The sequence below is a fragment of the Alligator sinensis genome, unplaced genomic scaffold (genome assembly GCF_000455745.1).
Source record: "Alligator sinensis unplaced genomic scaffold, ASM45574v1 scaffold404_1, whole genome shotgun sequence".
NCBI lineage: Eukaryota > Metazoa > Chordata > Crocodylia > Alligatoridae > Alligator > Alligator sinensis.
Genome location: NW_005841839.1, coordinates 4,112,617 through 4,135,840, shown reverse-complemented (window position 1 = coordinate 4,135,840; position 23,224 = coordinate 4,112,617). Strand labels below are relative to the sequence as shown.

Sequence of the window (23,224 nt, the reverse complement as noted above, 5' to 3'; positions counted from 1 at the left end):
GCGGGGGGGGGGGGGCTGCACAAGACACATGACAATGCTGTGTAAACCTAAATGAATCCTGGCTCATTCAAGTTAACTTCCAATCATTCCAAGGCCAAGCCAGTCAGGCTGTGTGCCTTCTCCCTCCTCACATACTTGCAGAGGTGCAGTAATGCACCTTGAAAGTGCAACGTGTACAGGACTGGGCTGCTTTTTGATCAGAGTCAAAACTGGGACAAATCAAGCCTGCATTATATGAACCATCTGTTTACAGCCACGCAGCCTGAGGGGCACTTTGGCCAACACTCCAGTCCAAAACAAAAACCACGACAGTCCATCAGTTAACATGAATCGAGCTACACAGAGCATACATTGCATTATCCACAATAGCAGGAAACACCAGTCCAAGGAATGGTATTCCAAGGGATGGGTACTAGGAAGCAACCGTGTATGTACTATCCTTTGTGACACTGTCTGCAAAGAGGCTCAGGTGACAAGATGATGAAAGTGGGAGTATGATTGTTTTATATTTAACACCATCTGTCTAGTTATCTATGGCCTCAGTTGGGGTGTCTTTGAGAGGGCACCCACATCTGCCAAAGCCTGACCTGGACCAAGGACTTGTTTGAGGGCCAGTGGGTGCTAGGCAGTGTGCTCTGTTCACGTTCGCCTGTGGAGCACTTGTTATTTACTGTTGACCTACAATTTTGTTTCTGTTTTTGCATTAGTTGTCCCAAGAACTCTGCTGCCCATTTAGTGACCCCCCCTCTAACAACCAAGGGGTTAACAGTTCTTGTGTGGGCTCATGCCCACAGTTCTATGTGCATCAAATAGGCCTGACCTGGACCAGGAGGAAGGAAAAGTGGCTATGGAGGGACATGAACTTCTCATGAGCTTGAAGTCAGGTTCCTATGGCAGAAAGATGTGGAAGCAGCATGTCCTGGAAGAAAGGGCAGACCAAGAGATGGGTACTTCCCTCACCCAGGAACCTCCATTCCCTGTCTCCTCACAGGGAGACCATGGCCCTTGCCACTCCCCTAATGGTCACCGCCTCCAGAACAGCCACTCCCCAGCACCTGCCACCAGGGGAGCCAGAAAACCCCCCAGTGTTTCTGCAGCAGTCACCCTGCAGCTGCACCAGTGCTATGTAACTTGCTTGGATGCAGTGCCTGACATCACAGCTTCATGAGCCAGGGGAGCAGAGGTAGGCTGGGTGCGCCTGAGACAAAGCAACATCTCGTCTCAGCAGCATATTTGTCCTGACTCAAGGAAGTTTCCCAATTTGCAGCTTTGCAAAAAAGTCCCATATTCCTACAGATAGGAGCATCATTCATTTTCCCTTACTACCAAGCATTGCAGTCTGAGATACCACCAGCACTTGCTGTACCATGGAAAGGTGACCATTTGTGAGGTGGTAATCTCACCTTACCAGTCAGAGGTAAGGTGTGGGGCAAGAAGGAAGTAAAACAGGATATATGTTCTCCTATTCTCCCTGTGACCTTTCACATCAGCCAGAGTCACTCTGTGCAACCTGGCACAATCAACAGTCTTTTCAACCTGGGTAAAATCCACCCCCACCATAGATTCACCAACCCCACGCTGACTGCAGGAGTGGCTGGAAACGGTCAGTAAGCAAGCTCCCCGAACATGTGCCCCACCTGGTTCTCCAGTGTCAGAGCAGTTCTCCCTCTGGTGTCTATGTGCTGGTGGGCTGGGATACATTTTCCTGAACTTGGCTTCTACATCTCAAAGGTTTGCAGCCTGTGCCAGCTGTGATATAGATTTGGGACAAGCTGGTCCCACCACTCGATGCTCATTCCATAGACCTCGAACTGCCGTTCTCTCTCGAGCTGGTAGGTGATGAATGTCTGCAGCACCTAGCAATCTTTATGCATTGCCTGTGGCTCTCTTCTTCTTGGTTTTCTCATTTTTACTACTGGTGGTTGCTCATATTCAAAGGCAAAAGAGCTGTGCTGATTTAGCCAGTATCCACAGTCCTGTTGGTCCAGTGACTCAGAGATTGGAAAACAGTACAAAAAAGGGTGGACCAGAGGGAACAGTGGGAATTTGTTATGGAACAGAGAATGTCATGGGAACTTGGCTTCAGTGAGGGGCAATCACTTGTATCTCACAATGCATTGCCAAAGATGTCCCCACAAAGCAGAGAATCAGATGGTGACATTGGGATGCTTCTTCATAGTGTGCCACAGCTTTTGGTGACAAAGCCATGCACTATGAGGATGCATTTGAGTAACTCAAATATTGACAGCTATGTTCCAAAAAGATGGAACAGGTGAAGTTTTCCAACACAGATGTGACCTTAGTATGGAAAAAGCAGGAGTTAATACTTCTGGGAGGAAGTGACTGGAGAGTTAATCACACTGTGTATGCAAGCAGTGGTACAGTATAAGGGATACTGTTCCTGCATGTACACACGTGTACATACAGTATGCTGCCATATATGTGGGCGTGTTGATAGTGTCCTGTTCCGTGTCTGAGTGGATGCAATCACCCTGCTTTGTTTGGGTGGGTGTGCACCAGATTGCTGTGTGCATATAAGTGTGTGCAGCTGGTGCCAAGACTATGAATACTTCAAAACAGATTCTGACAGACAAGAATGCAACTAAAGAGGGGGTGGAAAGCTAGCAAGTTTTCTACCACCCACACCATTCAGACACAGGGAGGGCTCTCTGGGGAGATTCTCTGGGAATTCAGCTGTGCCTGCCACTTTCCACCTGAGGCAGTAAATTCAGATGGTGGGTGATGCTTGCTGCTAAATGCCAAAGAGCATGACAGATGGGAGAAGGGATCGAAAGAGATGGAAAGTTCAAAACAGACACTAACTCCTTGTCTTTCCTCACCCCCTGGCAAGGAGCTCAGCCCTGTTTAGAAGCATTAATTCATCTGTCCTCAGAGCACCTCTAGGACATCATGATTCCCATTCTAGCTTGGCACAGCAAGTCTGCGAGAATCAGGCTACAACTTAAAGCTCCTGACTCACAGCTGGATGCCTCAGCCGTGGGATGGCCCTTAGCCCCCAAACTCAAATGCAGACCTTCTGGAATCTACAGGAGTCACCGCCATCTCCCAGGAGGGGACAAGGACCAGGGTGGGAGTATCAGAGGAACAACTCAGCCCCATGCAGCTAATGCTAGGCCTGCTTTTTGCACACCAAAATGTCACCAGGCCTGCCTAGCAGGCACCTTTCCTGGGGACAGAGGCCCATTTACAAGCATTCAGGGGGGTCAGAGCATGGAGCCTTACTAGAGACAAGCGACTCCCCACAGCACTTGTGGCCAGTGATACAGGCTCAGGCCTCATTTGTAAACAGCTGTCCAACCAGCACATACTTTGAGATCATGGCTGGTGGGTGCTGCTGACTCCCTGTCCTGCAGTCCTCTATTTAACCCCAGAGAGCGAGCTCCATACCCCAGCACGTCTCCCTGCAGGGCTTGCCTTTGGAAGACCATGATATCTCCTTTGCTGGATTCTGTGTTCAGGCTGCACATTAATGGGCCAGCTGCAGTTCAGACCCTGTTATTTTTCACACCAGTTATCCACCATATACCAGATGTAGCAATTTACCAGGCAGGGCTGGACTTGTGCTGGTGACTTTCAGAGGCAGCACCCTGTACTTCCTTTCCCAATTCCTACAGCAGCCATTGCCCGTTAACAACCAGAAGAGCCACCTGAGCATAGAGATGAAAGACAAATATCATGCTGGGGTCCTGGGCTCTCAGAGGCACAGAGGACTTGCTGCTTCTTCTGCAATCCATAAATAACTGTCAGAGGAACAGATGAAGGCCTGCGCCGGACGACTTCTGTACAGTCAAAGGGTGGGCTGCCCCCAATCACCCTTGCAATTATTAAAGCTCCCCTGATTTGCAGCTGATGCGCTACCCCAGAAGTCAACACAGATGATCCAAACCATCAGGGAGTGCTGCTGGCACACGGGACTGTCCACAGCAGCATTAGATGGGGGAGCGTCCACATCAAACACCCAGTCCTTCAACAGCCCAAGCCTAGCATCTGTCACAAGCCCTGATGCTGCAGGTGGCAGGGGTTACCCTGGGCAGACTTTTCTCTCTTCTACCTGGATAATGGGAGGGGGGGGGGACAATTGTATCTCTATTCATGGAACTGACTTTACCTTGGTAGGAGGGAAGGGCACTGGCTCATCAAAGGAGCGAACGAGTCAGTGCAACCCTCAGAGCAGGTGATTTCCACTGGTCCCTCTATAAATGAGGTTAGCTGCTGAATGAACCCAGGCCCAAGCAAGTCAGGGACCTAGTGATCCCTTTTGCTGAGCTGAAAAAAGAAGCAGCCAATCTGCGGGCAGGACAGCAACAGACAGTGGGGACATATGGTGTGCAAAATATTTATTTATACTTCAAAAAGGTTGATTCCAGGTGCGGGTCCTGCCTTTTCTCCTCTGCTCCTTGCCCTGTTCGCATTGGGAACCCATTGCAAGAGACCTCCCTACTGCCCATGCCAATATGCCATCAGAGAGGTAATGCTCTGGGCTGAGTCAAATGCCAGCTATGGAAGTTCTGGGGACACATGGGCTTTGTGATCTAAACAGCCAATCTCAGGGGCACTGCTGAGATGAGTTGTGCAGATCTCAGCTCTGATAGCATAGGGGGAAACAGTGATTTGACATCATATACAAGAAGTGCAGTTCTGGTCAGGAGACAGAGGCTCAGGCCCCTACCAACAGGGTAGCTGTCAAGATGAGCCCTGAACTGGGTGCTGAGGGAGATCTAGGTGAGCTGGGGAAGGAGGGGAAAATCAAACTGAACAGCATTTTGGTGCCCCTTGGCTAAGAGACCAGACCTTAATTTTCTATGGCTGTTTCCTACGAACAAACAAGTGGGCATTTCTCCTAGCTGGGACCCCCCTGACCTGCTCTGAAGCCTCTGGCCAACCTGAGAGCTCCACTCCCTAGTACTGTTGTCCCTGCACCCGGCTGCACGGCCCCGTGCTCTACACAGCAGAGGCACTCTGTTCTGCTGCTGTTCTTCCCCATGCTGCTCCCACCTGTGCCCAGCCCTGAAGAGCAGGGGTTGGGACTCTGCAGTTAGGGGTTCACATATGGCATGTAGGGGAAAGAGAGGAGAGGCTGAACCATCTTCTTATGGGGCGGTATTTCACTGGGGTCCCTGCAGTGTTCCTGCTGTCTACAGCAGAGGATCTGGCCTGCCTGAGCCAATGAGGGAGACTCAGTGAACTGAGCAGCGAGGGATGTGGGAGGGAAGGCAGCTTGAAAACTGTACATTCAACTGAGCACCCTGGCACTGCCACCCTGACATGAGGGAGCATGCATGCTCACTCCCACTCAGCTTGGGGGCCAGGCCTGCTTGCTGGGGTGGGTGGCACGACACACACAGCAAACATGTTTGCACAGGGGTGGGCACACTGCCCTTGCTCACACCCAGCACGTGCATGCACAGCCGATCTGGCCTCTGGTGGAGGGCCCCACTCTGCCACGTGGGCAGGGTGCCCAGTGCCCGGGTCTGCTGGGCTCCACGTCACATAGCTGCGGCCTCCCAGGCTCAGGCAGGGGCCTAGGAAGATTCCAAGTTCAGTCTCTGGCTGAGAGAACACCTCGATAGAAAAGCCAGTGCGCTTCTGGTCCAGTGCAGGCCCCCGGGCACGGGGCTGGCACCCGTGTCATCAGGGTTTTGGCACTTTCGGGGAGGATGCTGGAGACCCAGGGGAGGCTATGGCGGTGGTGGGATCTGTGCCCCCAGCAGGTCATAGGCAAATATGTTCCAGAAGACAGCGAAGACGAGGAAGGTGGCATAAGAGAGTAGCACGACCCACCATCCGCACTGGTCCTGCAGGTTCTCCTCATAGCTGCGCAGGATGGTCAGCCCCATGCTGATGCCCACAATGGCACCAGCTAGGTGAGCCATGAAGCTGGGTTGGGGGCCAGAGGCTGGCAGGGGAGGGGAGAAACGGAGCCAGACGGCTCGACCCACCTCCGAGCTCACTGCAAGGGAGAGGATGAAGAGTGGGAAACCAGCTTGATTCAGCAAGGACCCAGCCTGAGAGCAACCCCACTACCCCTGCTCTGCGTGTGGGGCCCTGTGTCTGTCCAGCCCTGCTGCTCCCAGGTCCCAGCCACTACTGATGGGGACAAGTGCCCCCGCTGGAAGGCTGCACATTTCTGTGCTGTTTGTTGTCACTGAGTAACAGGCTGAGGAAGATTTTGGTGGCATCCCAGCAGGCACTGGTCTGCATGGCATGGAGCTGAGCTTCATCAGGCTGCAAGCAGGCTGGGAGTGAGATGCTGATGCCTATGGGTGAGGGCGACAGGCCACAGGAAGGGCTCATCAGGGGAAATGCCTGTGTGCTCTCCATGACAGGCAGTCTTGAAGCAGAGACTGGCACCTCTCAAAGAAACACTCTATATCAGGGGTTGTCAACTGTTGGTACGCGTACCCCTGCGGGTACTTGAGAAGGCCCGAGGGGGTACATGTGGGCAGGCGGGGACGGAATGCCAGCATGCACCATCCCATGCTGCCGTGCAGGGGCTGCGTGCCCGGCTGGATGTGGGGGATGAGGGAAGTTTGCACATGGTGGCTGCCACTGCTCCGCATTCAGCTGTGTGCCACTGCCCCCTCCCCCCTGCTCTGCGTCCGGCCTCCAGGGGTACACTGATCCAAAAAGATTGAAAACCCCTGCTCCGTATCATCGTGCCCATGAGCAAGGCAAGTCAAGCATGGGGGCTGCAACTATCCTTCCATCTCATGGTTGCATGGGAAGGGGTTCATGGAGACTTTGGGATGGAAAAAGAGGTGGAGACCTACTTCTCTGGTTCAATCAGTGTTTGAGAGAATTTGCTAACACAGCAAGGAAGGGCAGTTTTCCCTGTTGCAGGAGGCCTGGGGTGAAGTTCCCTGGCCTGTGCTATGCAGGACATAGGACCCACTGACTGTAATGATCACCTCTGGCCTTGGAGTGTCAATGGCTGGCAGAGTCCTCCCCCAGGGCCTTCTCCCCGGTAGCCAAGTATGTACACCAGGTACTTACTGCACACAAGGGCCAGAACCATCCGGAGCAGCTTGTAGGGGCAACGCATCCCTGCCCAGTTCTGAGGACAGACAGACAGAGTTACAGCTACACAAGACCCATGGCTGGGCTCAAGCAATGGACTATTCCTGACCCATTTCCAGCTGGAAGGGACCTGTGGCAGCCTGTCAAGCTGCAGTTCACTACCTAAAATGGCAGCAGGGAGGAGTGAAGCTCCTTCAGAGGAAGAAGTCTACTGCCTGCCTAGGAGCATGGCCACAATCAGGGCCATGTTACAGCAAATGGGGCAAGACAGCCATGGCCAGCTTGCAAAGCCTGGAAAGCCCTGTCTATATTGTTTTCTGGGGCAGATGCTGGACATGCCCAGGCACCAGTGCCCTGCTAGGTGTGACAGGGTTGAGGCAGAAGGGTGGGAGAGAGGGGGAAATAGAGGGAATGGGGCTTTACCCCTCAAGAAAACCCTTGCTGATGCCCCAAATTCTTAAAGAAGAGATTGATGGTGGCTGCAAATTGTCCCCTGTTGATAATACTAGTCATAGGTGGTTGGCCAAGATAAGGCAAGCAGCAAATGCCCTTCATTGCTCTGGTCTCTACCCCATCCCCCTGCTACCTCCATGTCAATGCACTATCCACAGCTGGTGCCAGCCCAGAGGTGTGGCGTGACCCTGGTCTCCTACAGTGCTAATCCCAGGCCAGCAACGTACCAAAGGACACAGACCAAAGCTGTTTGCCTGAACCGGACTGGGTGGGCAACCACCATGGACATGACCATCCCAGCCAGCACCAGCAGCTCATGCCACTGCTCTCCTCTCAGAGTTTGTCTGGGCACTCTTTAACATTATCTCAGCTGCTCCTGGGATCCCAGTAGGGAACAGGAGGACATATGCCACATACCAGTCCCACCCCAGTGCCCTCCCTGGTAGGCTGCACAGCCAGAGGACCTACCATGACGACGTTGGCCAGGTGAGCAGAGCAGAGGGCATAGACGCCTCCTGAGCCTCCAACCAGCGGGGCCCTCATGTCTGTGATGGAGACAGTCAGGGAGCCTGCAGGCAAGAGGGGAATACTGGGGAATACTGGTGACAGAGCAGAGGAGAGCGTGCCTGTGCCCTGGGGCAGAGTACAGGGAAATGGACTCAGAAAGACAGGCTTTCCCAGTCCACAGCATGGAGCTTTTCATAGCTCCTGCTCTCGCTGCCTCAGCATCAAACTTTAATGGGACTTTCCCCATGTACAGGCTTTTCCACCACATCGGTCTGCATTATAGCATCAGTGCATACTCCAGCTCCTGCACGTGCTCTCCTCCAAAGCACATACTCATCTGGTGTATAATGAGCACACACAGTGCAGCCCCTCACCCACCACAGAGCACATGCTAACAGCATACGCAGCGCAGCCCACCACAACACCACAGAGCACATGGCACAGCCCCTCACACCCCCACAGAGCACACGCTAATACAGCCCTGCCTCAATACCCAGCACAGAGCACGCACTAACACCACACCCAGCAGAGCCCCTCGCACCCAGCACAGAGCACACACACACTCCACAGGCAGCACAGCCCCTCACACCCTTGTTATCTACCTCAGCCAGCAATGCCAGTGCTACCCCTACAAACTGCACACTGACTCCTTCCAGTCCAAATGTGTACTGTGAGCACTCACCACTCAACACATGCTCCACCACGGTCTCCTGCTGCTGCACACCTGCCCACTACAACTGATGTGCACCACACACTTGGCGCAGGGGTGCTGACACCCCAAAATGCAGACCCACTGCATCTACATCTCCTGGGCCAAGTTCATCCTGGACTGATCCCACTGTAACCAACAGGATTACCCTGGAGAGGAACCTGCCTCATGGGACATAAGGCACCCATAGCAGGTGGCTATCAGGCTGACCCTGCTGGTTGAGTCTCTAGAAGGGCTGGTATGCTGCTCCACATGCCCCGACACTGCCCCAGGCCACTTGCTGGTAGCACCTGGGAAAGCCCCTAGGAACCAGGCAGTGATCTCATCTCATGCCACCCACAGGATGTGGCACTGTGCCTGCCAGCCGGCAGACAAGCACCCCCATCAGAGGGGAACCACCCAGGGAAACATACCTGGGGAATGGGACTGAACATCAGCTGCCCTCCAGCTCAACCACAGCCACGCCAGGGAAACTTAGCTGTGCCCTTGCAGCACTCTGGGTACAGCCACACACAAAGCTGGCTTGAGAAACATGGGCAGAGGCTGTCATCACAGTGGTCAAGGCATCCATTCCAGGGAACTGGGCAGGGCCCCACTTTGCTCTCAGTGTTGGCACAGGGTCTCTGAGCTGCAGGCAGGGTTAGTGTTTGCTACCCTCAGTCCCAGGCCATTCTCTGCCAAGACAGCAGTTTCTGGGAGCAGAGAGTGGGTTTGATGGGTATGAGAAGCCCTGGTTTCTGATCTCTCCCTCTCCAAAGAAATCCATGGGTGAGTAGTTCTGGCTACTCTGCTAATTGCCCAAGGGCCTTGCAAACAGTTCTGCATGCAGTCAGCAGCATGGAAAAGCGTTAGCACTCAGAGGTAGCTTTCCCCAGATGCCTGGTATATATAGCTCTTGAGCTAAAGAGCATTAGAAAATCTCTTATGTTACACCACTGGGTGAAAAGGAGTGAAGGGCCCCCATGTGTGACTGTCCTATCCTGTCTGAAATATAGCTGGGCATCATGAAAAACCACAGGATTAAAGGGTTTGGTGTCACCTTGAACCCCGAGGACGACCTCAATTATTACTGTTCACACTGCACCAACAATGTGCGTGGTTTCTTAAAGACCAGGGCTCCATTAACAATAAGGTTCATACAATAATTATGTGGCTCTGTTCTGCCTGGAAACTCTCTGAGCCTTTTACAAATGTCACCAGTGTGTAAAGGATGTGCAAAAATCACTTCACACACATGCTCTGAAGTGCCACCAGCTCTGGGGAGATGCACAGGAGCTGGAGCTGTTTAGCAAAGCGCCCTGACACTGGACAGCTATTTAGGACAGGAAGTGAGGAAGAATGTGGTAGCCAACAAGAAAAATCTGAAAGGGGAGTGAGTTAAAATCTGACCGGGGCAATGGTTTGCACCACAGCTCTTGCCCATAGTGCCAACAACAGGGACTGCCTAAAAAGATCAGGCCTTGGCTTGAATTTCATCCAGAAGATGGTACCTTAGCAGGGCTGAGTCCCAAGGGGCATGCTGGGGCACAGCCCACCTTGGCCAGGCTCCCCTGGCTCTGCTGTCCATGGCTGGTGAGGAGATGTGAGGTTACAGCCCCAAATGCCTGAAATGACTACAGAGGGGTAAGTGTGGAGTTTGTCCTCCACCCCCAGGCCAGCTGCTTCCTCCTGGCTGAGCACCCCTGATATGAAATGCAGCTGTTCTAGGAGTTGGGGTAGGGGTCACTGCTGAGACAGGGAGCCCTTCCCTTCTGTGTCACTGGTTCAAAGATGGCTCATCACAGCCATACAATGCCCACTTTGGAGCTCCTGGTAGTCTCACATCCTAGCAGGTATGGCACTGACATCTAGCCACAGAGAAGTCAAGGGCCAAATGGACCATGAAGACTGATCTTTGCCCTCACCCTTAGCCCTAGAGGAGCCTCCCAGCTCAGGTTGGGAGACCTGACACACTGGACTGCTTCTGCCACCTGCAGAGGGGATGTTGCTATCAAGGGCCTGGGCAGCCTCCATTAATACAAAGTCAGCGATATACACAGAATTGCAACAAGCCTTGGAAGGTCAGACCTACTGCCCTGCTCCAAGCTCTGGCCATTGACAGTGCAGAGGAAACACTGACCCACCTGCATAAACACCCCAGGGAAACATCAGCTGTGGGCGGGGGAATCTTTGTTGTCTGCTAGTGCTGTGGTCTATGACACACAGCCAGGCAGGTCCTATCCTGTCCAGCAGGAGGCAGCCACCCTGGATGGATAAGAGGGATCCCCAATCTCCAAGCACTGTGTGCACAGGGACTCCGCTGCAGCAGGTCTATAGTCAGTAGTCTCTATGTTTCACTCACTACCCTATGTGCCCCTCACTGACAGAGAAGCTGCCAGGGCCCAAAGGATGCCTTTACCACCCCTGCACCCCCAATCCCCTCTCCCTGCACTGGCTTTCTGCTGTAATCACTTCCTGCATTTCCTGAGCCTAGATCCAGCTTGCAGCAGGAAAGGAAGGAAGGAGACTTTAAGGATCAGGTCAGCAACCAGCAGCAGCTCAACAGAATTGGGGTCCCTGCCTTTGCAAACCCTGCAGGGCTCTGCTCTGATGGAGAGTGCACATGGAAGAGAATCTCCCCTGCAGCCACACTGCCCTGCTAGGCTATCCTCAGCTTTTCCCTGGGGCTGGCTGACCTGAGGAAGGGAAACATGTCATGAGCAGCGATAATTCTTCACTCATTTCAGCAGAAGGAGCCAATCCCTCTGGGAATAATGGAGAAGGGAGCATTTTCCTGAGTAGGGACTGGATCAGCCTGTCCGCTGGGACCCCCTCAGGCCCCAGGGGAGGCGCACCCAGGCCTAGGGTCAGCGAGGATCTAGTCAGGGAACTTCTGGAGGAACTGGACGTATTTAAATCAGCTGGTCCTGACAACCTGCACCCCAGAGTGCTGAGGGAATTGGCAGAGGTCATTGTGGGACCCCTGGCACGGCTTTACGAGCACTCGTGGTGCTCTGGTGTGGTACCAGGGGACTGGAAAAGGGCCAATGTGGTTCCCATTTTCAAAAAAGGGAGGAAGGAGGACCCAGGAAACTACAGGCCAGTCAGTCTTACCTTGGTCCTGGGGAAGCTTTTTGAGAGAGTTATCCTGGCGCATGTCCACAAGGGGCCGGCAGGGGAGATAATGCTTAGGGGCAACCAACACGGGTTCATTAGAGGCAGGTCCTGTCAGACCAACCTGGTGGCCTTCTATGACCAGGTCACAAAATCCTTAGATGCAGGGGTAGCAGTGGACGTAGTCTTTCTGGACTTCAGGAAGGCCTTCGACACTGTCTCTCACCCCATTCTCATTAAAAAACTAGGGGACAGTGGCGTCGACACCTACACAGTCAAATGGGTCGCTAACTGGCTGGAGGGCCGCACCCAGAGAGTGGTGGTGGATGGGTCATTTTCGACCTGGAGGGATGTGGGCAGTGGGTCCCCCAGGGCTTGGTCCTCAGACCCGCACTGTTCAACATCTCCATCAGTGACTTGGACGAGGGTGTAAAAAGCACCCTGTTCAAATTTGCTGATGACACTAAGATGTGGGGGGAAGTGGGCACACTACAAGGGAGGAATAGGCTGCAATCAGACCTAGACAGGTTACAGGGGTGGGCGGATGAGAGCAGGATGGGTTTCACGACTGACAAGTGCAGGGTACTGCACCTGGGGAGGAAGAACCAGCAGCAGACCTACGGGTCGGTGCCCCCACCCACCTGCCAGCACTCCCGCTAGGTAGAGGAAGCTGATGCGCAAGATACCATGGACCATCTCCAGGGGGACCCCGATCATCAGCTGGAGGAGGGCATTGAATCCAAGCTGTTCCAACCTGGACAGAAACATAAGGAGACAAGTTAAGCTCAGCAAGCAGAGTCCTTCTAGCTGGCCACACAGGACAGGGTGGGGATGATACACCCCACTGTGGTGTAACTTTCAGAGAAGATGAAACAATGAGGGGAAAGGGACTCACCCAAGGTCACAAAGACAGTCAATGGCAGAGCTGGACACAGACCCTAGGACTTCTGGCCCCCTGATCCCCTTCCCTAACCATGAGCCCACATCTCTCATACTCGGCATAGCTGACAGCTGCTCTTGGCCAGAGGAAGGGGTATCTACCTGGTCAGGAACCCAACTGAGACGGCTCTTCAGTCATTTTCACCTAGGCAGCATTTGAGCTAGAGAAAAAAGCTCCATCTCACATGACCAGCTGCCCCAATCTGCTCCATCTCCCACCTGGAATTTACTTCCACACCGAGCAACTGCAGGCCCTCCTGGGTCCAAGGGAGGGATGGCTGCAATAGGGAGGCAGCTTCGGCAGCTCAAGCCTATCGAAACTATGAACTGTTGTAGCTCTACAGGAAATCCTGGCCTTTCAAGACTCCCTTTTATCCTGAACTGGAACAAAGAGTCAAAACACTGACAGTTCCTGCAAAACAAATTATGCAAAAATGGTATTTGGCAAATACTGAAGCAACTGATTAGAATTTTCCAGTTCAATAAAACCGAATCACCTTCTTTTGATTTTATCCTTTCAATGACATCAAAGGGAGGATTGATATAACATATTAATAACAACACTGATAGCAATACAATGATAAAGACAATCAAGAAGTTAACATCCAAAATAAAGACCCTTGGTGTCAACTGAAATGTGGCCTATTGATAATTCGGGTTGGAATTTTCAGTGAAACTGCTGCAGCCCTGCAAAATATTTGGTGTTGGTCAAACTGGCATTTCCCAGTGAAAATGTGCTCAAAGCATCATCAACCAGCTCAGCCCTCAAGGAAGAGCCCAACAGTGCTCCCATCTGGATGCCAACTTCCCAAGCATGCCCTCAGTACAGACCAGCCAATCCCAGTCATGCTCAGAAGTATCCCATTGATGGGGCATTGTGTGGCCTTTACAAGGCAATGAACATCCAGGGTTGGAGATGGCAGCTCAGGAATTGCCTGTGGTTAATCCCACCATTCAGCAGATCTGATTGGGGCTGTTAATTTTGCTAATCAAGAGGCCATCAATCCAGGGAACAGGCTGTGCTACTGTGGTCAATATCTTTGCAGTAATCATTATTATTTCATCCCCAATTGACATTCTGTGTGGTCGCTGCATTGGCATGGCACAGGGACACGCAGACTCTGCGGCCAGGCAGTCTCAGAGCTGGGGGGCTTCTCCTGTCCTTGGTTTTGCTACTGCTTTGCCACAGAGCCAGCTTTGAAAGAAGAAGAGGCTGGCAATGCTCATCTCTCACAGCACGTCTGCCTCTCCCGTCAGAAAGCAGGAGACACCTTGCCACTCTAGCTGCTGGCTGTAGCCAGAGATGGCCGATGACCCCTCTTCCCCCTTGTCCTGTATTTCAGTGCATTACTGGTCAGCTCAGTGCAGGCCACAGCCATCAACACGCAACACAACCAGGGGGTATGGACCAATCTGAGCCCCTACCCACTTCCTCCCACAGCTCCGACCATGATGGGGGCAGGAGGCAACCCTGAGGAAGGAGTTCATTAATGCACCCAGCATCACTCTCAGCGTGCCCTGATCCTACAAAGACACACAGGGGTGCCTCTGCACAATGGAGATCCCCCTGCCCCGGGGCTCTGACGAGGAATGTCAAGTCTAGGAGGGAAAACTATCTAGACTGTCTCCATGCACAGGCTAGTCAATTCATCAAGGATTTTAGTAGGCTTTCACCCTTGTCCTGCTTCCCACAGTGACATCATAATGCTGTATTGATGACATCACACTGGCAGCTCATGTGCCTTGGTGCTAAATTCTAGCCACAGGAGCCTGGCTTTGCTCTCTCACATGCTGCCCACTGGGAGGAGGCATGCAAAGAGTGGGGGGTGCAGCTTCCCAGCAGTGGTAGGGAGGAAGCGGGAGGATCCTGGCCTGTCCTTAGCACTGGGCCAGCAGTGATCTCAGTGCTTCCGCTGCTGGGGAATGGCCTGCTCCACAAGCTCACCCACTGTTCGAGACAGTCCAATTAACATTTTGCAAGAATGAATTTGACCTGACGCCATTTCCAAGGCCCATTCAATTCCAACCTCAGCATTTATTTCATTTATTAGCAAGAATTCCTATAGTGCTGATCTCAGTCCTGAACAAGGCTCTTGCAAATGATTATGATTTAACCCTCCCAATTCCATTGTCAAGCTAGCAACTGCAATACATCCTCTTCTATGGGGAAAACTGAGGCACAGAGAGAAAGTAAGTGACCTGCCCAAAGTCATTCAGCAAGTCAGTGGCAGAGTGAGGACCCTGACCTGCAAGAGCATCCCTCCTCCTTTTGGTTTCTCAAGTCACATGGTCGTGTTTCTGCTTCCTGACTGGACAAGCCGGTCTACCTGAGCCCAAAACAGGTGTTGCCTCCCCAGAAGAGGAGTGGGGCTGTGTCTCAAGTCCTGTTCTGAAGTTCCTTCCTATGAAATCCAGCCATGCCAAACACTGCTCCCATGGATACAATTGGGACTGCAAAGCCAGTGGAGGCTAAATTCTAGTTGCCAAGATGTTCTGCAAATAGCTGTTCTCACTGTTCAACCTGCCCCGGAGAGCAAAGCTTTCCACTGTCCACACACCAGAAGACAGCACAGGCAGCTGCAATGTACTGTCTCTCAAGATCTTCCCTCAGATATGCTTAGCCCTCTCCTGGAGGGGCCACACCTGCAGGAATAACACAACCCAGTCATGAAATCCACCCAGCCCCTGGCTTCTCCCCTGGCACTATCACTGAAGAACTGGGCCTGACTGTGCCCCCCGGCTCATTTCACACAGGCCATCTGGTGGGAATTCCTTCCTGTCCCTGGGTCTCATTCCCAGTCCCCTGAACCATCCACTGAAAAAGGGGTTCTGGCCGAGGCACCAAATTCTTGCCACAACTCAGAGCAGAGGAGCACAAGCTGCCCTCAGCACTTTCAACACACTCACAAGCTGCAGGCACTGTAGTGCCCTGTGCGGAGACAGGAATCCATGGCCCATATTTGCTCTGACCTGGTTTGCCCTGCCCTGCCTGGGCGACATCCCCCAAACTCAGCATCTCTCTCCCTCCCTCCCTCCCTCAGGGGTGGTTCCTCCTTACCCAACGTGCATGAACATGTAGGTAAGGAACCGCCAGGCACGGGCTCGGTGCCCCGGGTGATAGACCAGCGGGCTCTTCATGTACTCCGGGTGGTATGTCTGCAGCACCCACTTGTTCAACCGAGCCCCATAGCACAGAAACACGATGATCTGCAGAAAGAAAGGGGCTGGCTGTCAATTGGGGAGGATTTCCCTGCTCTATAGAGCACAATACAGAGAGCAGGGGCCAGGTGGAGAAGTGGCAGAGGGCACAGCCTGCTCTGGCTCTGGATGCCCACAGGAAGGCAAATTCCCCAGGCACGGAGACACCCCCCCCAGGTGCATTTCCTGTGAGGTTCAGGGTACCTGGGTGAGTGTGACAGCTGCCATGAAGACAGGCGGGGGGCAGGTGCGATGCTGGTAGAAGTACCAACGTCGGTCCATCTCACAGGGCAGAATCTCATAGGCCACGTAGCGGACAAAGCGCTTGTAGAAGCCCAGGCCTGTCTCGTCCAGCAGCACATCGCGGGGCAGTGCCCTCTGCCCATTGGCAATGGCTCGCTTGAAGCTGCTGGAGCGTTTACTGCTGATCTGCAGAGAGAGGCTGTGACAGACATCGGTTGCGAACAGAGCTCCCAGCCCTCCGCTCCCCACCTTAGCCAGCAGGGGTCGCTTCAGGCCAGAGATTCCCCGAACATGGGACCACTGCGATGTCAGGTGAGGAGAGAGCAGTGAAGGGCTGGGACAAGGGACAGGTGCCTTTGGAGACAGGATGCCAAGCACACAGTGTGCGCAGGGGCAGTGTGCTAATGAGGCACTCTCCTGGATCGTCTCCACACTCAGCTGAGCCAAGTAGGAATAATCTAAGGATTCACGACTGAATATTCAGTGGTGCCTTCTGCTTTTGTGGAGAGCTCAGTACACGAGAGGAAAACAAATCTTTATTTCCTCTCCAAGATGGGTCCTTGTGCAGGCCGGGACTCTAACTATGCATAATCCCTACCCCACACGCAGCAGCCCCAGAGCCAGCCAGGGCAGAAGCCTTCGCTGTGGGGAAGAGCCCGGCAACAAGCTGTTTCACCTTCCCACTAGGAGGCATTGCTGGGTACGTGCAAGTGCTCCCAGCTACTCCAGTCATCCCTGTGACTGTGGGCCATGGCACAAGGAGGCCATCTAACAGGAATCTGCTTGTATTTCACAACGTTTTGCTAACAGCTGTCATCTCTCCACCCGGGGGGCTGCAAGGCAACTGGTGCTACCTTGCCAGCTCTGCAGAGCTCTCCACAGAGTAGGGCTCAGCAATGCCAGCCTCTCCAGCCCAGTCCAGCAGTGGCATCTGGTTCCCCAGGGCATGTTTGACTGCCCTGATACCAGTAGATAACGGTTTCTGTGGAATGGACCTTTGTCCCCTAGGTGCTGAGCTTCAACCTCCTTCCATACAGGCCAGCAAAGAGCCATGAGGGACAGATGATATAGTTCCTACCAGGCTCCAGCCCAGCCTTGAACTGGTGACTTGATGGGGGCCAGGGTCACCAAGCAAAGACTCCCTCCCTCTGTTCCAATCCCAGTCTAGGTTCACCAAACAAAGACTCTTTCTGTGCCAGAAGAAAGGACCAAGAGTCTGGCATTTCTGCCAGCAAACTGATGGCAGGGGATGGTGGGAGGTGACCTGCTCCAGAACCACCTGTGGTGTGTGCAGGGTAGAGTGTGTGCGCGCGCATGCGTGCATGCAACGATAGACATCAGGTATGTCCTCCCTGAGCTCTGCTTCCCACAGGGAGCCCTGAACTGGCCCCAGGGACCCTGTCCAGCAGCTGTGTTCCTCAGTGCAGTGGGCTGCCCCGTGACAGCAGTCATCTCCTGGGGTTGGTGCCTCAAGTCACTGGGCCAAGTCCAGGCCTCGTGTAGGCAGATGCAGGTCACACTGACTAGACCAGCTTGCACCACGGGTGAATTTGTGCCTTGAGCTCTCATGCTGAACCAAAACAGAGGTCCCCCATCCAGGGCTGTGTTTGGCCCCCAAAACTCCTGCTTTTGAGCAGCATGCCCAGCCCCACGGGTACATGCTCCAAAGGGAACTGCAACCCCCTCCCAATCCTGCTTCCCAGTTTTATGAAGCGCAGTGGGCCTCACAGGGTCCTCCTCATGGCATGTGTGTGGTGCCCAGGCACCGTAACTAGCACTCACGTCACTGACCAGGTCTACCAGCTCCTGATAGCAGATCTGCCCCTCATCATTGCTTTGTGCCAGAGCCACCAGCATCTCCAGCTTGGCAGGGTCCAGGGGCAGCTCATGGCTGTGCACCAGGCTGGCAAAGGTCTCCACACCAATGAAACCGGTGTTTTCAGGATCAAGCTGGGAAAAAAAAGAGCCACAAGCTAGAAATAGGAGTGAGGGGCATCAGCTCCAGGCAACAGCTTACCATGGGTGCTGGAGAGATTGCCACTGGGGCTGGAGCAGTTGGAAGTTTTGCTATGCCTTTCTGTGGGCACCTCTTGCCAGGAGAAGTTGAGACTGCCAGAGCTGTCCATCCATGTATGCCAGGCCCTGGCAGTGAGCCCTCTCACAGACTTCATCTGCCCTCCTCTCTGTGGGGTACACTCTTTGGATGCCCATCTCCCCAAACTCCCCCCTTGGGTGCAACCAGACCACAGCTCTGAGATTGCCCTGGCTGTGTTGCCAAGTCCCGCTCAGGCCCCCAGCTGGCTGTGCATGCTGCCAGGCAGTTAACCCAGCTGTGTGGCTCAGCCCCTGTGTCCCTAGACAGCACTTTTGCCTCCTGACCTGTCAGAGCAGAGCTGTGCCCCAGTGCAGCTGAGCACTAGCAGCTCCTGGCAGCCTTCTCGCTTAAGCAGGCCCCAGGGCCACAGAACGAGGTCTCCGTTCCCAGATGGCAGATGCCTCCTCCTGCTCTTCTGAGGGCATGTGCCAGCCCCTCTGCCACTTGGTCATGTCACTGCTTTGTCCTGTGCCTCAGTTTCCCCAGGAGTCAAGCCAAGTTGTGCTGTCCTATCTAACAGGATCCAGTTGTTCATTAATGGGGCTGTGGGGGAGTACTGGAGTTACTGCAGTGGGGGCCCTTGAGGAACAGCAGGAGGAGAATCAGCACATGCAGGAACACCAAGGTGCTGTGATTCCTTCTACAAGGAATCTAATCTCCTTTAACTTCTTCAGAGGGTTTTCTTCCCACACCTGGCCAGGCTGGGCATGTGCCCGTGGCCCATGCTGGCTGTGCTCTGAGGAGTGCTTCAATATAAGGAAAGGGCTTAGCAACCAGTCAGCACTGCCAGAGTCCCTGTTTCTATGTAGCAGAGGGATGGGGCCTGCACTGCAGTCAGAAGGGTGCAGCCCCTGGGGCCTCACCTACAGCCAGGCACTGCCATTGATTCTAATGGGGAAAGGGGGACACATGTGGCTGCCTGCGCTCACAGGGCAAAGGGCCTCACAGATGCAGGGAGAGAAGGCAGAAGGTCCTGTCTGAACATGTGGCCCAGAGACAGAGGGATCCTGTCAGGGAAGAGATGCACCCAACAATCACTGAGCTTGAGGTAGAGCCTGACTGACAGCTGTCTATGTGATCCCCCAGCTCCTGCACACTGGGAAATGAGAAGGATGCCCATGCCACACTGTCACCAGTCTCCTATCCCAACTCCTGCTGCCTCCTCCCCAGATGCCAACAAGCCCCTTGTGACTGATAAAATTCCAGAAAACAGAATCTGTGGTTAAATTACTGGGTCCCTGCACTGGAGCCCAACAGGGAGGCTGTGGAGACTGAATCCCGTGCACTACTAGATAGGCTGGGATCAGCACAAGAAAGTTCCGAATAGCCTGGTTCAGAGGAAGCTGAGAACTGGGTCCAGACCCAGGCTTTTGGTTCAGCCCAGTTACAAAGAAAGGGCTGAGATCTGGGTGTGGATCCAGGTCTGAGGTTTCCTACAAATGGTGGGGAGAAGCAGAAATGCTTCTAAGGTTTCCTACAAATGCTGCCACTGTGTCTCGGACCCAGGCAAAGGCTCCAAGGCAAAGGAGGCCAAAGGTCTGAAGCTGAACCTGGTCTGCACCAGTTCCACAAACCTGAGCGTGCTGCCTGGGCAAAGAGTCACATTCAGTGCCAGGTTCTGTCTGACCTGGCCCAGTCTGGCCTAAAAGGCTAACAAGCTCAGTGAGCCTCAGGCAAAGCTGGGCTGAAGTGGGATGCTATAAGCAGGTCCGACACCTGCCATCGGTCTTGTCTTTCAACACAGGGAAGGAACTGCTGTTGTCTCTATATCTATGCAGCATCTAGCACAAGCGGGAGTGGGAGGGTCAATTTTAGTTGGTCCCAAGACAGCATGGTGATAAATCTATGTATGGACTGCCCAGCGGCCAGCCCTACAGCTACAGTGAACATAACCTTACACAACCTCCACCAGCTCCACAGGTGTCACTTCCTAAGCAACACAAAACAAAACCCCTCTAGCTAGGCAGCAGCTCCCATCCCCAGGGATTGCACAGGAAGGCTCATATCCTTTTTCTTTCTTGAAGAGTGCAGGGGAAGGAGGTATTTGAAAAGCCAGTGCCAAGGCAGATTGACAAGGGGCCATGAAGCAGCACTCAAGAAATCAGTGAGGGCCCTGCCAAGGACAAGCTGGGTGCTGCCACTGCCGGCAGAGCCAGTAATACAGAATTATTCTGCAGACATCATCGCCTGTATCACTTTGTTCTCCGGGAAACAACATGCAAAACACAGACCTCACCAGCAATGTCCTTGTGGAAGGGGCAGGACAGAGAATGCTGTGGGACATGTACACACGCGTGCGTGCACAGAGGACTCTGCTGTGGGCAGAGGGTGGGAGAGCCCTGCTCTCCCAGAGTCTCTTGCTGCCTGGGAGCTACAGGCTGAGATCTAGCAGAGATGGCAGCTCTTGGCCTGGGGGGGTGGGGAGCTCTTGTGGGAAAGGCCCAATTCTGGGCAGTAGGGAGATGCTGGTTCTGAAGTGCGGGGTTCGATCCTGCAGGAGGGATTCAAAACAGAGGGAAACAGAAGGGGCCGAAGTGGAAAAGTCGCACGTGGCGAAATTAACCCTTTGAAGACCGTGACCATGTCAGTCCCTGACACTGTTTGTGGATGCAGAAACTGAATTACAGCCTTAACTCTCCAGAAAGCTCTGGACCACTCATTTGACTGTGCTCTGTGGGCTACAGCTCCCAGGGCCCCATGCACCTTAGGCCCAGTCAGCATCTAGCTCTGCCAGAGGATAGGAAAGGTAGTAGCCCCAAGAGGTCTCACAGGAAATTACAATACACCCTACCTATTCATTCCACTTCTGTTTTCTCATTTGAGTCCTCAGCTGGGGACTGGGCCTCTCTGGAGGGCCAGAGAAGAGGACATAGCAACCTCTGTGTTCTTGGCTGCTGTCAGGTCACTGGCACTAGCAACTGCCTCAGAGTCATCTGGTGACTTTGTCTGGAGACCTCAGCTTTACTCCCTATTCTGCCACTGACCTCCCAGGTGGCCATGGTCAAGTCATATCACCACTACACCTTTGTTTCTGCTCCCGTCCTTTGTTTCTGTTGTACATGCAGCACCTAGCATGCCAGGGCTGTGATCTCCATCCTCACTTGTTGGCCAGACTTTAATACAGGTGCTTAGTAATGATTATTCTTAAAGAAAAAGGTCTCATGCAATTGGCTTTGAGCTTCAGTCAAAGGTCCTTTCACCTCTCTGCATGAAGCCTCCTTGTATGTGAATGCAGACCAGGCTCTTAGGGAGTGATCTGACAGCTCTCACTGTAGTAGACACTGCTGCCATCACTCCTGCCTGCCCCTGCCACGGAGGTAGCAAACCTTCCCATCCATGCACACGGCATGTAAAAAAAACACACAGGCACAGACAGCGTAACCTGCCTGCACACATGCTATGCACATACCTATCTACCACATGTGGCAAACACAACCCAATACATTTGCACATATGCACACCTTCCCCAGGAATATTATTTCAGGTGGAGGGACGCTTACTGAGTTTTGGCAAGCCGCCGAGGGCCGCATGACAGGCAGCCAGGGGCAGATAAATATTAATTCTCTAAATTTTTTAGGAGCCCCGCGGGCCAGATAGAATGGCCTGGCAGGCTACATCCGGCTCTCACACCTGCTTACACTCACATGCATGTGTTCATTGTATATACACTGCACACTCCGGCATGTACACTAGTTCACATACATACACTGTACACATGGAAAGGCACCTGCCCACAAACATGGAGTCCACATTTACAAGCATATGCACACCTTGCATGCATGCATGCATACACACACACACTTGCACACACTCACTCACCCAGCTTATCCTTCCCCTCACACATTTCAGTGGCTGCCCATTCCCAAAGTAGCAAAATCACTCCCTACTCAGGGGATTACTGGGACCTGGGAAGCCCATACCCCCACTCACACTCCAGTGCCTGCTGCCAGCCCACCCGGATCAAGCTGCTGTCAGCCATGCACATGCCCCTGTGCCTTAGCAGCAGCCCTGCAGCTACTCAGAGGCCCTGTGGGCCGAGAACTTTATTATACTTCCAGCTTCTGTGAAATGTTGGTCACAACCTAGCAGGATCAAAGCCCCTGCCTCCCCAGCAATAAATGTTCACTAAACTGGCTGAGCCACACCACAGTCCCCAGCTCAGGGGCACATTGCAGTGACTGCCAGGCACCTGCTCTTGCCCTGATGAGGCTCCAATCCTTACACAAATGCTCAGAAACACTGAAATCCTTCAGGTCTAGAAGCTCGGCTGGGCTCTGGTTCGGCATCCTGCTGCCAACCAGACACCTGGTATTTTTAAACCCAGCTCCCCAGTTCAAGGAGCCTGAAGAAGCTGCCCAAGGTCACCCCGTGAGTCAGGTGGGGAATTACTGAAGCAGGAGCTCTGAGTCTAAATCCCCAAACTGAAAGTAACAAGCCATTTCCCACCCAGCCCAGGCTCCACTGGCACGGATGGGGGCTTTGAGGTGCTGAATTTGGCGGTCAGAGCGGAGGGAGAGGATGCAGCCTACAAGCCACCAGAGCAGAGCGCTCAGTGCCACCAAGTGTCAATGCATCAGGGCCGATCCTGGGCGGCAGAGCAGGGCTCAATGCAGCGCGGCACCTGTGCACCAGGCCCCGATCCGGCAGGCAGGCGCGGGACTCGGTGCAGTGCAGTGCCACGGCGCTCAGCCCAGGTCCTGCAGGCACAACGGCCGGCACCGCGCAGCAGGGCCCGATCTGGCAGCAGGGCACTCAGCTGGGCACCACCACGGTCTTGCCCCTTGCCTTGCGGGGCACCTGGGGCCCAGGGCAGGCAGGGGCAGGGGGGTGAGCCAGGCACGGGCTCTGGGCTGGCAGGTGCGTGGTGCTGGGGCAGCGCCCGGCACAGGCGGTGCCCGCGGAGCTGGAGCGGGGGCCGCGGCGTCCTGCCCGTGGCCCTGCCGCCCCGC

At 53.8% G+C, this 23,224-nt stretch overlaps 1 protein-coding gene across 1 annotated transcript; it reads right to left on the bottom strand.

Annotated features, from left to right (window-relative positions):
* Nucleotides 1-3,640: 3,640 nt before the first annotated feature.
* Nucleotides 3,641-18,169, bottom strand: RHBDL1 (rhomboid like 1; the record flags this gene model as incomplete). Its single annotated transcript, XM_025203609.1, has 7 exons — nt 3,641-5,971; nt 7,015-7,075; nt 7,960-8,060; nt 12,442-12,554; nt 15,798-15,946; nt 16,142-16,366; nt 17,963-18,169. Coding segments are annotated over 7 exons (1,128 nt in total), but the record flags the coding sequence as incomplete, so codon positions are not given.
* Between the last annotated feature and the right edge of the window lie 5,055 nt (nt 18,170-23,224).